This window comes from Rhodnius prolixus, unplaced genomic scaffold (assembly GCF_049639745.1).
Source record: "Rhodnius prolixus isolate KJV_2025 unplaced genomic scaffold, Rpr scaffold_8, whole genome shotgun sequence".
Classification (NCBI taxonomy): Eukaryota; Metazoa; Arthropoda; class Insecta; order Hemiptera; family Reduviidae; genus Rhodnius; species Rhodnius prolixus.
In genome coordinates this window covers 9,991,480-10,005,335 of record NW_027411593.1, presented here as the reverse complement: position 1 = coordinate 10,005,335, position 13,856 = coordinate 9,991,480, and the positions used below count along the sequence as shown (strand labels likewise).

Below are 13,856 nucleotides of genomic sequence, written 5' to 3'. Positions count from 1 at the left end.
AAAGTAAGATTTTTTCTTTTTTAAAAAATTGTATATATTATTATGCACTTGAATGTATGTTGTGAGGAAAATTAAAAAAAGAATATTTTCAATTTAAGAAAAATGTTTTGGTTCTTGTTTTATTTGGCCATTAGTGGGTCGAACGTAGTATGCTTCTTTTTGGTGTTTCTATCCACTTTTCATGTATAGAAATGTCAATGTTTCTGATTAAGTTGCGCTCGAACAGTAAACAGACCCGCTATGCTTAGATGATGAAGTTTCAACCGAGTTATAGACACAAAATGGCTAATCAGGCTGTTTTAATGGTTCCTGATATCCTGGATATAGGGAGATCGATGATGTTCAGTGCCTCACTATTTCACCCAACAGTGACATCGATCGGAAGTGCGATTTTGTTTTTGCTGAATGTTTTTTCGAGAATTCTTTACCATTTTTATTTTTAATAATTCCATCTGGTAAAAGATTTCTTATATTCTGTAATATTCTTTAGATATAATAATCTTATAATTTGGATGGTAAACTTATTATTTTAAAAATATTCTCTCTAAAGAAAACCGTTTAGTTTAATTGTGGGGCATAATGCCCTAAATATGCTCCCTACTGGTGCAAGGTGGGATGACTCTTCTTCAAATTAACCAATCTGGATTAGTATAATGTCTTCCAACAACTTGTAACACAAACCAAACTTTCAAATCTCAGTATCACAGTTCTTTAAGTGGAGTATTGTTTTTCTATCTCTCAACAGAATTTACAGTACCATCATGTTCTAAGACTGCTATTTCATTTAGCGTCTGAGACGACAATACCCTATAATGGTAACATTTCAACTTAACTCCTCGGACATGAGAGGGATCGTCCAGCTATAAAAGTGGAGCTCTAGGAAACAAGTAAGTGCAGTAATAGATAGCCATGTTGGCCAGTTGAGGTTTAAGTATATTTACGTTAATGCAGGTATCATCTTTTTTAAGTTTATTTCACCTTATTTCTCTATGCAAATTTACTCATGAATTGGTTGTCATATAAGTTTTTGTGAAATTGGAGCTCTTTCATTACCTTTATCACATTTTTTAGTTCAGTAATCAGCAGATAAGGAAGTTGGGAAAACAAATTATTTTTAAAAGCATTAAAATATGACCGAACTGTACCGGAGGCGTTAGGTTTTTATTATGATTAACTAATCCTACTTAATCGTAATGTTAGAGGAGTTTATAATGTATAAGGGTATGACGAAATTAATATTGCCATTCACAAGAATCGTGTCTAAGCCTGCAACATGATAGGCATAGTGAACAACTGCACTGTATGTGTTGGTGAGTTAGTTCTACTTTCCACTTTGGGCCGGTCCATTTCTATCAATGGATTGTAGGGGTGTAGCTGTGCACAGCTTTTAGATTCGTTACACCTGCCAATTTTTAGTGTGATTAGGTGGTACTTGGTGTGGAAATGATTAATTTTTGTTAAAGTAAAAAGGATTACAATGAGGTTACCTTTAAATGACACGTAAGTTAGCGGTTGTAATGTAATGGTAGAAATGTGGAAGGTGCACACCCCTTTGGCTAATACCGAAATGAACTCTCCCAAATCCACTCCATTTCAGCTGACTGTCGTACTCCTCGTAGTACGGTACCTAAGTGGGGGTGCCGTAAGTGTAGGCCAGTTTGTTGTGGGCCGGCATTCGGGATAGACCGAACATGTCTTGCGCTGTGAATGTGAGTTGTTTGGTGCTGCTCTTGTTGCTGCCATCAGCCATTTGTGCTTAGAGCAACGACTGCTCAACTTCGTCATTCAGTTTGAAACAAATTTTCTAGACCTATTCCTTCCCTTTTTTTTTTTATTTATTTTTGTTAAACCCCACGAATTTGTTCTTCGAAACTTTCTTTTACTTTTATTTTTAAATAATTTGGAAAAAAAAAGTTTAATCCATCGAGTATTGCTCGGAGGGGAAATATGCTCAAGTTCCTAACACACAAACTCAAAACCCATTCTTTGAATGAAGAAAATCCTCATCATAAGGTGAGTTGTATTTGACAAAGTGAGAGAGAGAGAGAGAGAGAGAGATGATCTTGTATTTCTATTAGTTCTCCTAGAGTAACACCTACCTTGAAGGTCATTAGGACCCAGCAAGCAGGTCTAAGTCAAGATGGCGACAGATCTGAGTAGAACAAAGGAACTTAGATCGAATTTGTTTAATTTATTTTTACTCCTCCGTGCACCCTAAATAAATAAATGAAATTTTTCCAATAAGATTTCTCATCACTCAAAGTTAAAATAAACTTGTGCCACTATTTTCTGTTCTCTTCATTCTGTTGTATAAAAAACAAATTCTTTTATGGATGAAAAACAAGTTTGAAAAAACATTTAAGAAAAAAAGCTGACACCCAGTTCAAAATTGGATTTTTCTTACACTACTTTCACTTGCAGGTGGAAGAAGACGATCACGATTCTGGCACAGAATCAGACGACGAACAAGGATCTAGTGGCCAACCCGAAATTAGTAAGTGCACAAAAAACTAAAATGGATTATCTTGTTCTTTAAAAGCAGTATAGGGCCCTCAACCTAATCAAAATTTTTTTAAATTCTAATCGATAGAAAATAAGATTCTCATTTTATTGAAACAAAATAATTAAAGAAGGTTATGTGTCCGGATCTGTATTTACATGATCCAGTCACAGCTGAGATAACATGTAATGAAAATTAAAACGTATGATATTAAGATTTTTTGTAAAGTGACATTTTTACCATATTGTTACCTTGTCATGTTACATTGCATTATTGTTGTTTTCCCCTCTTAATTTTTCTATTCACGCTTACTATAATTTGATTGTAGACCCAGTGTTGTTCTAAGCATTGCACATATTTAGCATTTTAATGTAATCCATTATTCTTATTTTCTTCGTTACTCAAATAGTAATAAAAATGAAAAATTGCTTCACTTGCAACAAGCATGATATTGTTTATTTTTTCTTGCCTGTAATTCCCTTTTTATGCCATGCAAGTTTATTTTTTTTACTTTTATTATTTTAATTGTATTTACGTTATAGTTTGTTTTCTTGATCATATAAGGAAAACAAAATTAATTTAAACGTTGAATTAATCATAAAAATAAAATTCTAATTTAGTTTTCTCTAAAAAGAACACATTCTAAATTTAATTTTTATTTAGATTACTATACAAATTGTATTTCAACTTTGCTGATTAGGTTTTTTATAAATTGGGTGTAAGTTGTTTTGTCAGTTCCCCTTCTTTTCTCGGACAGGTTTCTTTTATACTAATGATAAGAAACTACATCTTGCAAAAAAGTTGCCACAAAAGAAATTCGCAAAATATTTTTTAGAGCATCTATTTAATTAATTTAATAATTAATATAAAACTATTATTATTATTATTCTTTTGAGAAAACTACTTATAGTTTTGCGTACTTTACGCTACATAATGATCAACGGCATTTCCACATTTTCTAATAATAAATTTTTTTTTCTTTTGAAGTTTCCGAATTCCCAAAAACTGTTCGGTACAAGAGGCGATCACGGGACCCCCGTAATTAGTTTTTTTGGGGGGTATTTTCTTGAAAATAAAGTATAACAGTTCTGTTTTTTCCCCCCCACTTTTAACTTCATATGCTCATTGCATGCTTGTAAATCTATATTTTATTTGAAACATTTTCACCTAGAAAATGCTTCTTAAGGCCCGTTCTAAGGGAGCGAGTGGTGGGTTAAGCCATTCCTTATAGTGCCAATTAAGGTTAATGTACTGCCTCATTAACTTCATAATACTAATATGTCTTCGATTTGTTATTTATAATTCCAAATTAAAAGCAGATCAGTTGAGCACAAACGCTAGTTTTACATTTTTTTCTAGCGATATTTTCGTATAAATCATATAAATAAAATTTCTGATTATTACAGCTGTTTTACTCACTTAAGTGGTAGAAAAAAAAAGCGTTTGAATTCTTATTCATATTGCTGATATCACGTTTTCATTTAGAAGTGGCCATTTCAAAGAACTGAGTGTTTGTAAAAGTGGTGCGAATGCATGTATGAACATGCAAGTAACCATTTTAGTTTTTGGTTAATCCATACAGCTGATCCCAAAAAACCGGATTTCATTTGTGAGTTTTTTTTCTCCAAGCTTTCCTTCCATTTGATTTTCCATTTTTAAGATATTCTCTTCACACACACACACAACTACACTGTGTGTGGTTGGTTGAACATTATTTTTTTTTCCAACTTAGAGGAACTTCGATTGAAGACTTGATAATGAACATTTTATACGATCGCTATACTTTTTCTTGAAATGAGAAAGAAAAATTAAATATAACGGCTAACGGAAATTGTTGAAAAGTTTCAAACGTGTATTTTTTTGATGAGGTGATGTTTTTAGGTAAAATTTCCGGTCTTTGCTTTAGATTTTATTTAATGAATTCTTAAATGTATGGGGGTTGGCTGCGATGGCTGTGTCACTTACCAGAAGAATGGAGAAAGACAGAATGCCCAAGAAACTTTTGGCCAGCCATCTTGGGAGCCAGAAGGGAAAAAGAAAGGACCCCCGGACGTTTAGGTTGGCTGGTTGATGTGGAAGAAGACCTTTAGGGTTTGAAGACATTGTTGTCTGTAACGAGAAAAGGAAGTGCTTTAAAAAAATTGACCGCCAATGACCTTAGATGTTGACGCGCATTAAAATAGTAATAATAATAAATAATAGGAAGGGAAGGGATTAGCTATGAGGTTAGCATGCTGGACTCCCACGCGGAGGTCCCGGGTTCGAATCCAGCGGCTGACCCTTAGATTTTCTCTTCCTAGGAGCTTCTTACAGCTCACTGTCCGGTGATGGACAGTGTTGTCTGTAACGAGAGAACACTGTCCGGAGGCCGGCAGTGCACTGAAAAAAGCTCCGGGCGCTAATAACCTCAGATGTTGATGCGCCAAAAAAAAAAAAAAAAAAAAAAAAAAAAATATTAGGATGAAAAAATAATTGCCATTTCAGTCGTGATACATTTATTCTGCCGAGCTTTCGACCTAGGGACTAGGTCATCTTCAGGGCTGTGGAACAAAATTTACAGATTAGATTAAATTAGGGCGGCCTCAAGGCCTACACCACTGCGACCCCTTTGGATCTATTGTGGCTCCCCGACTTTAGAGCTCACCCTCCAGACCCGTCCGTTTAATTAGACTCTTAAAATTCTGGAGAGTGACTCCTGGGTAAAGCTCTCAGGCCTTGGGTTTTTCCTACTCGAGAAGTAACATCCTTAGCCATACAAGCCCCTCACACTGACACAACACGTGCAGTGCAGTTTCCTCTTCTTCCTGGCAGAACCTACAAAAGGCTGTCATCTGCCAGGCCCATGCGATGCATGTGTTTTCTGAGTCTGCAGTGGCCAGTTAATAAGCCTACAATTATCCTTATAGCCCCCCCCGGCCTTGACGGTAAAGTGAATATTTACAGATTGTTAACAATGATTCTATGAAAATGAATATGTATAATGTAACGAAATTTCCAAAAAATTATTTACCTAGTTTGCAAAGTAATATTTTACATTACAGGGTTGATGTGTCTTCTGTCTTGTCTGTTCATGGGACTGAGTGTGATCGGTCTGTGTGTTAGGTTGTGTGGAAGTCAGTGTTGCCAATTGTCAAGTATTTTCTAGTAAGTTTGCGTATATGTTGTGTCTGTTTTGAAATTTAAACTGTTGTCTGTCTTAGTTATGTATATCATGTCTATGATAGGAATAAATATATCACGACTGAAATGGCAATTATTTTTTCATCCTATTGAAACTATGAATGAGTCACTAAAAATAATGAACAGCAATAATAAATAAGTACCTTAGGTCAAATAAGTCAAGAATTTAAAATTCGAAGTTAAATCTCGCAAAGCGAATTGAAGTGTTTACCGAATTTTTGCCGAATTCTTGTTTTTAGAAACGATTTTTTTCTTGTGTTGAAAGTAAGGATCAAGTTTTTGGTTTTAATTTTACAAATGTGGTTTTTAGAGTAATTTCAAGCAAACTGAGACAAAATCCAACGTTCTCTTGAAAGCTCCGCTACATCACGTCAATTTTGATCAGCGGGTTATTTTGCTTGAATTTTATTGAAGAATGACCAAAAAAAAGCAAAAAAAAAACAATGCTTGATGTATCAATTTGCTAAATGTAGTATTTGTTTTGTGTTGTGGAGTTGGCCGGGTGTTGTTGCCAGTGCCGGAGTCTTCTATCTCACTCCGAACACCGGCATTCCATTCAGTGCACTGACTCCTCTCTTTTACAGATAAAAATGTTTCTCGTAGTTTACACAATACAGATGTTACTCATCTAGTCTATACATTCACATAATCAAGGAAAACAACTTGTTATTACTTTATTTCGCGTATTACTACATCAATTATCTTTTAGATTAAAATAAGAATTTTGAAATAGAATTTTTTATTTTATTTCAAACTTAAATTTAGTGCTCATGATGTTCTCTCGCAAACACTGAAAATATTATTTGAATTTCTTTAACATACGAGGGTCGTTTGAAAAGTCCGTGCAAAGTCAGAGAGATAGCACTACTGGCGCGTATCGAGGTTATGTTTAGTTAGTAGCATCTCTTGGAAGAACACACACCAAGTTTCAGCCAGATCGGTCTATTTCTTTGTGTTTGGCATTCGTTTGAATCGAGGAAGTCGAGTGATTTTCAAAAAATGGATGAAAAAGAATTTCGTGTGTTGATTAAACACTACTTTATGAAAGGCAAAACGCCTCAGGAGACTAAAGAGAAGCTTGTTAAACATTATGGTGACTCTGCACCTTCGATTAGAACAGTTTATAAGTGGTTTCAAAATTTTCGGAGTGGCTATATGGGCACAAGTGACACTGAACGTTCTGGACGCCCTGTTGAGGTTACTACTCCAGAAATCATTGATAAAATCCATGATATGGTGATGGATGACAGAAGAGTGAAGGTGCGTGAGATTGCTAGTGCTGTGGGCATCTCGAATGAACATACATAATATTTTGCATCAACATTTGGACATGACAAAGCTATCCGCAAGATGGGTGCCGCGATTGCTCACGCTTGACCAAAAACGAAATCGTGTGAAGTGTTGCAAGGACGGTTTGCAGCTGTTCCAGAAGAATCCGCAGGACTTTAAGCGTCGTTTCGTCACTGTGGATGAAACATGGATACATCACTACACTCCTGAGACCAAAGAACAATCTAAACAATGGGTTACCAAGGGGGAATCTGCGCCAAAAAAGGCGAAGACCGTTCCTTCGGCCGGAAAGATTATGGCGACTGTCTTTTGGGATTCGCAAGGAATAATCCTCATCGACTATCTGGAAAAGGGTAAAACTATTACAGGTGCATATTATTCATCGTTATTGGAACGTTTGAAAACCGAGCTGCAAGAAAAACGCCCACGATTGGCCCACAAAAAAGTCCTTTTCCATCACGACAACACACCAGCTCACACCTCAGCAGTTGTGGTCGCAAAATTAATGGAAATAGGGTTCCAACTCGTTTCACATCCCCCCTATTCTCCAGACTTGGCTCCCTCGGACTACTATTTGTTCCCCAATATGAAGAAATGGCTGGCGGGAAAAAGATTTTATTCAAACGAGGAGGTGATTGCAGAAACGAATGGCTATTTTTCAGACTTGGACAAATCCTATTATTCGGAAGGGATCAACAAACTAGAGCAGCGTTGGACGAAGTGTATAAGCCTAAAAGGAGACTATGTTGAAAAATAAAAAAGGTTTACCCCAAAAAATTAAGTAGTTTTTATTTTTGCACGGACTTTTCAAACGACCCTCGTATTTTCGCTCGGAGCATCTTTCTGGATGTGAAAGCAAAGCCTTGATCGGATGGACATTATAGGGAGCTCTGAAAATGAGAGAGTGTTCTCCTAATTACGTCATAATTAAAAATCATACCGTTCTACTACTTTCAGGTAATGTTCGAAACGTTTTTATCCTGTTTTTTTGGTCGAAGAAAATCCGTACCAATCTTTAAAAGACTATCTTCTCCTCGTATGCTGCTGATACATCTCTCTCTCTTCAATTTCTGATGCTGTAATCTCCCACGAAAAACAGGAAATGTTACGTCAAAAGTTAAGTTAAATATTTCGTAATTGGGGGAATCATAAAAGCAAAATGGTAGCAAGTATCAGCATGTTGCTTTCATATTTCAAAAAAAAAATAAATAAATAAAATAACACCCTACCTCCTCCATTTTTATAGTTCAAACCCTTCACCCAATCACTGATGTTGTCCGCTAACTTGGGCTATGTGTGCATCGATAAAAGACTAACATGGGAATCCTCACACTAGTCAAGAAATTAACTAACTATATGGACACCACAAAAAAAAAGAGCTATTATACTACAGTTCCTAAACTATTAACACCTCCCTGTAAATGCTATCTGAATTATTTGAAAACATTAGAAAGGGTTAAACTACAATTTTAAGCATCGTTCCAAGTTAGATATCTGATAAATGATTCTATCTAATTCTAACTTCAAGTACTTGTAGTTTTTAACTAAGATAAACAGTTTTGATTGATGAGAGAATATAAATTTGTAGTTTAATAGATTTATAAGAATAATTATACTTAGCGTTCACGCGATAGTTATGCTCTATAGTCTATACCATGTTTTTTACTAATTCTCCGCTAAGTTCCATGAGAAAAGTTCGGTAATATGGATATTTAATTCAGAAAATTGTTTAAAAGTATGAATCTTATTTGTGTTTAATCGTGCTCTCATTGATGTTTTAACTTTGTTCTTACAGAAACAAAGTGAAAACTGTAAAATTTGTAGACAAACTAATAAACATTAGTTTGTTATTTTAGAATTATAGTTTGTTTCAGTAATTTATTCAAATAGCTGGATAAAACGCAATGGTTGATTATTTTATTTTGAAATTTACTATGAAATATTGAGGCCATTATAGACAAGTGGTTTAGACACGTACTGCCATGCTAAGGTGTATTGCTGCATGGTAGATTATACTAAGTTCAATACAGTTAGATTAAAATAATTTTATTAATACGAATAAGATGAATTTATAAAAAAATATAATTGATCTTTGCCTACAAAAATCAAAATCGAAAACACTCACTAGACTTTTTTATATCATTATTTACGTATTTTTATTTAGTTGTCCGGAAAAACAAAAAAATGCTCGAGATTAGAAGAAAATTATTAGTACACTGGATTCCAACATGGTAATCCCGGGTTCGAATCCAGCTAATGACCGATAGATTTTCTCTTTCTAGAAGCTTCACTGTCCAGGTGATGGACAGTGTAGCCTGTAACGAGAGAACACTGCCCAGAGACCGGCAGTGCACTGAACAAAAAGCTCTAAAATGATGATAACACTTTTGAAAATTGTTAAAAACACAATCTAGTTAAACCATACTACCACTTAACCTAGAAATATTGCTTATTAAAAAAAAGCATATTTCCAGTTCGTTAAAAGTTTTGTTAAATAAAATTTTCCTTTGAAATGGAAAACTAGAGCTCTTTTAGGAAGTGGATTTCACCTGGAGGTTACCTTTTCGTTTAAATATTTCTTTACCTTATTTTTTTAAATTGCATACTATTATTATTATTTTTTCTGATGAACCATTAAAAGCTTTATAGTTTTAAAAGCTTTTTTTTAGTTAAAATGAAAAATAAAATAAATTTTCTCAGATTTATAATTTATTTTAATAAATTCTTTAAAACAAAATTAATTTTCATTTTAATTGAAAGTGTTTCTGTCCAGGTTTTAGAGTTATTCTATTTACTTAAAAAGTTATGAGTTATATTATTTCTTCGTAAATAATATTTATACCAGTAGCTCTGGCCTGACGTTTCTGAACCATTTTTGTGGCTCGAAGTAATGACTTGGCTTGCGTTAAGAAGTAATAAGAAATTACTGTCTATTACTTAAGTTCTTACGAATAATTCGGTGTTTAAAAAAAAGTTATTAGTTTTTTATTTTTAAAGAAGTCCCGTGGACTTTAAATCCATTCAAATGCTACTACGGATTGCAGAATACTATCCCGGATTCTGATGAAAGTATCAGCGCGTATTACGAGGGTCGTTTGAAAAGTCCGTGCAAAGTCAGAGAGACAGCACCACTGGCGCGTATCGAGGTTATGTTTAGTTAGTAGCATCTCTTGGAAGAACACATACCAAGTTTCAGCCAGATCGGTCTATTTCTTTGTGTTTGGCATTCGTTTGAATCGAGGAAGTCGAGTGATTTTCAAAAAATGGACGAAAAAGAATTTCGTGTGTTGATTAAACACTACTTTATGAAAGGCAAAACGCCTGAGGAGACTAAAGAGAAGCTTGATAAACATTATGGTGACTCTGCACCTTCGATTAGAACAGTTTATAAGTGGTTTCAAAATTTTCGGAGTGGCCATATGGGCAAAAAGTGACGCTGAAAGTTCTGGACGCCCTGTTGAGGTTACTACTCCAGAAATCATTGATAAAATCCATGATATGGTGATGGATGACAGAAGAGTGAAGGTGCGTGAGATTGCTAGTGCTGTGGGCATCTCGAATGAACGGGTACATAATATTTTGCATCAACATTTGGACATGACAAAGCTATCCGCAAGATGGGTGCCGCGATTGCTCACGCTTGACCAAAAACCAAATCGTGTGAAGTGTTGCAAGGACGGTTTGCAGCTGTTCCAGAAGAATCCGCAGGACTTTAAGCGTCGTTTCGTCACTGTGGATGAAACATGGATACATTACTACACTCCTGAGACCAAAGAACAATTTAAACAATGGGTTACCAAGAGGGAATCTGCGCCAAAAAAGGGCGAAGACCGTTCCTTCGGCCGGAAAGATTATGGCGACTGTCTTTTGGGATTCGCAAGGAATAATCCTCATCGACTATCTGGAAAAGGGTAAAACTATTACAGGTGCATATTATTCATCGTTATTGGACCGTTTGAAAACCGAGCTGCAAGAAAAACGCCCACGATTGGCCCATAAAAAAGTCCTTTTCCATCACGACAACACACCAGCTCACACCTCAGCAGTTGTGGTCGCAAATTTAATGGAAATAGGGTTCCAACTCGTTTCACATCCCCTCTATTCTCCAGACTTGGCTCCCTCGGACTACTATTTGTTCCCCAATATGAAGAAATGGCTGGCGGGAAAAAGATTTTATTCAAACGAGGAGGTGATTGCAGAAACGAATGGCTATTTTTCAGACTTGGACAAATCCTATTATTCGGAAGGGGTCAACAAACTAGAGCAGCGTTGGATGAAGTGTATAAGCCTAAAAGGAGACTATGTTGAAAAATAAAAAAGGTTTATCCCAAAAAATTAAGTAGTTTTTATTTTTGCACGGACTTTTCAAACGACCCTCGTATGTCCCCTTAAATGACTTCCAGAAGTGTCGAATATATATATATATTTTTTTTTCAGAGAACGCGTTTTCGTAAAGTAAACATATGTGAAGAATGATGTAGGTTAACCTGTCAGTGAAATCAAATAATTGGTACTATAGCGAACTCTGCAACATTCTTCTGTGTGTGTATCGTTTGAAAGTCGAAGGATGTCAGTGTTTGTTTGATTTATTATTAGGCTGGGATCACGTCAACAGCTTTGAAGAAGTAGTTGAAGATTTAGGGACGATTAGATCTGAAAATGAATTCACATGAGCGATCAATTTAGAGGTCCCTTAACTCTGCGTCCGATTGATCCCACAGCGCCCTGAGTTCTGTTCACCGAAATTGGCTCAATTGGCACTGTGCTCCTATACCCCACGGCTTCACTTCTATGAAAGCCTGTGGGGGGGGGGGGGTGAATTCATCTATTTGAAGTCCTTAGTAAGGACAATACTTGCAGGACCGTTTTCTCTTCTCCCAGGACAGTATTTCTCAAAAGGACAATGGCCATCCGTTTGGCCACCTATTAGCTAATAATAAACACTTTTCTACAGCTTTTGGCCTGTTGTTTTCACATAACACTCCTAAGGACTTGCTGCATTCCTCGCAAGGTTTGCGTTCCGTAAAACAACTTTCTTTGCTCTCCTTTACCACATGTCCGGGTGGGCATCTCTAGAAGAACAAAGTCCTTATCTTTGGCTACCAATTTTCGTTAGAATCATCATACCAGTTTTACACTAGCCTTGAGCATGACTTTATTGTGATTTCAGCAGCACCAGACAAAAAACATGGTGACTTAATTCTGACTGAAAAGGCTGTGGCCTTTCTAGCCTACCGAGAACTTAGTCCATGGATCAACCCCCCCCCCCGTACTTCACCCTGATCCCACCAATTAGTCTCCCTCTTGAAGACGTTCATGTACAACACAAATCGCGTAATCATGGCAGTCTACTTTCTGTATTAGAATAATAACTTAGAAGGCTTGCTGAAGCTATGTTTAGGGAGTTCTTAAACTGGATTCGCCTCCATTTGATAACTTATGCTTCGTTATTGTCTTCCACGGATTTGAGGACGTAAATGTGGAGGGATGGTAAATATCTCGTTTTATCCTCCGTGTGAGTGAGTGAGAGAGAGAGACAGAGATGTCCTAGAGTGTCATTTTTAACGAATGTTATTCTAATTGATTGGAGTAATTGGAGCTGTATGAAGTATTTTCCAACTTTTTCCACAATAACCATTTACTTTTTCCTATTTTTTCTTTCACTTAATACAAGTCTTTTTTTCTGTTTTCCCAACCTAGACAAACAAAAGAAAAATAAATATTCCATCTCCTAGCCATACTGAATAAACAAAATTTTCCCATTTCCCATGTATATTTCAATTATATTGATCTTACACTCTGAATCATTTATTATTTATTTATTTATTGTTTTATTTGATCGCAAATAGAACAATAACTCGCTTATTCAATTTTTTTGTTTAGTTTTTCATTTAGTAAATGTTTTCCCCCTTATTATTGCAAGCGAATATTGGGAATATTGTTGGAATATATACAATTTTTCTTTTATCTTTGGATTTGTTTAACTTAAATTCAGAAAAACATTTGCGTATTGGTTAGCATCAGTGAGCACGTAACAGGTCACAGTTCAACATCCGTTTCTGTGGTTAATTTAATTTTTATTTTCTGTTATTTTACCATCTTTTACCATCCACGGCCTGTTGAAGTGTTTTAGCCACAATTATAGTCATGCTTTCTGTACAGTTTTTCAACAGAAAATACGTATATACGAGGGCGTTTTTCTTGCAGCTCGGTTTTCAAACGGTCCAATAACGATGAATAATATGCACCTGTAATAGTTTTACCCTTTTCCAGATAGTCGATGAGGATTATTCCTTGCGAATCCCAAAAGACAGTCGCCATAATCTTTCCGGCCGAAGGAACGGTCTTCGCCTTTTTTGGCGCAGATTCCCCCTTGGTAACCCATTGTTTAGATTGTTCTTTGGTCTCAGGAGTGTAGTGATGAATCCATGTTTCATCCACAGTGACGAAACGACGCTTAAAGTCCTGCGGATTCTTCTGGAACAGCTGTAAACCGTCCTTGCAACACTTCACACGATTTCGTTTTTGGTCAAGCGTGAGCAATCGCGGCACACCCATCTTGCGGATAGCTTTGTCATGTCCAAATGTTGATGCAAAATATTATGTACCCGTTCATTCGAGATGCCCACAGCACTAGCAATCTCACGCACCTTCACTCTTCTGTCATCCATCACCATATCATGGATTTTATCAATGATTTCTGGAGTAGTAACCTCAACAGGGCGTCCAGAACGTTCAGCGTCACTTTTTGCCCATATGGCCACTCCGAAAATTTTGAAACCACTTATAAACTGTTCTAATCGAAGGTGCAGAGTCACCATAATGTTTATCAAGCTTCTCTTTAGTCTCCTGAGGCGTTTTGCCTTTCATAAAGTAGTGTTTAATC

The 13,856-nt window shown here is 35.9% G+C and overlaps 1 protein-coding gene across 4 annotated transcripts in view; it reads left to right on the top strand.

The window, feature by feature from the left end:
- The first annotated feature begins 1,658 nt into the window (after positions 1-1,658).
- Reph (Regulator of eph expression) overlaps positions 1,659-13,856 on the top strand; it is a 206,271-nt gene continuing 194,073 nt past the window's right edge. For 2 of the 4 annotated variants that reach the window (XM_074121660.1, XM_074121657.1), the window contains exons 1-2: positions 1,948-2,013; positions 2,422-2,494. Coding sequence is in view for 2 of the 4 variants with exons in the window: in XM_074121655.1 (XP_073977756.1) it covers positions 1,948-2,013; positions 2,422-2,494 (139 nt within the window). In the remaining 2 variants the exon portion in view is untranslated. Of the gene's footprint in view, positions 2,014-2,421; positions 2,495-13,856 lie in introns of all 4 variants that reach the window. The other 2 variants (XM_074121655.1, XM_074121656.1) reach the window with 2 other exon arrangements.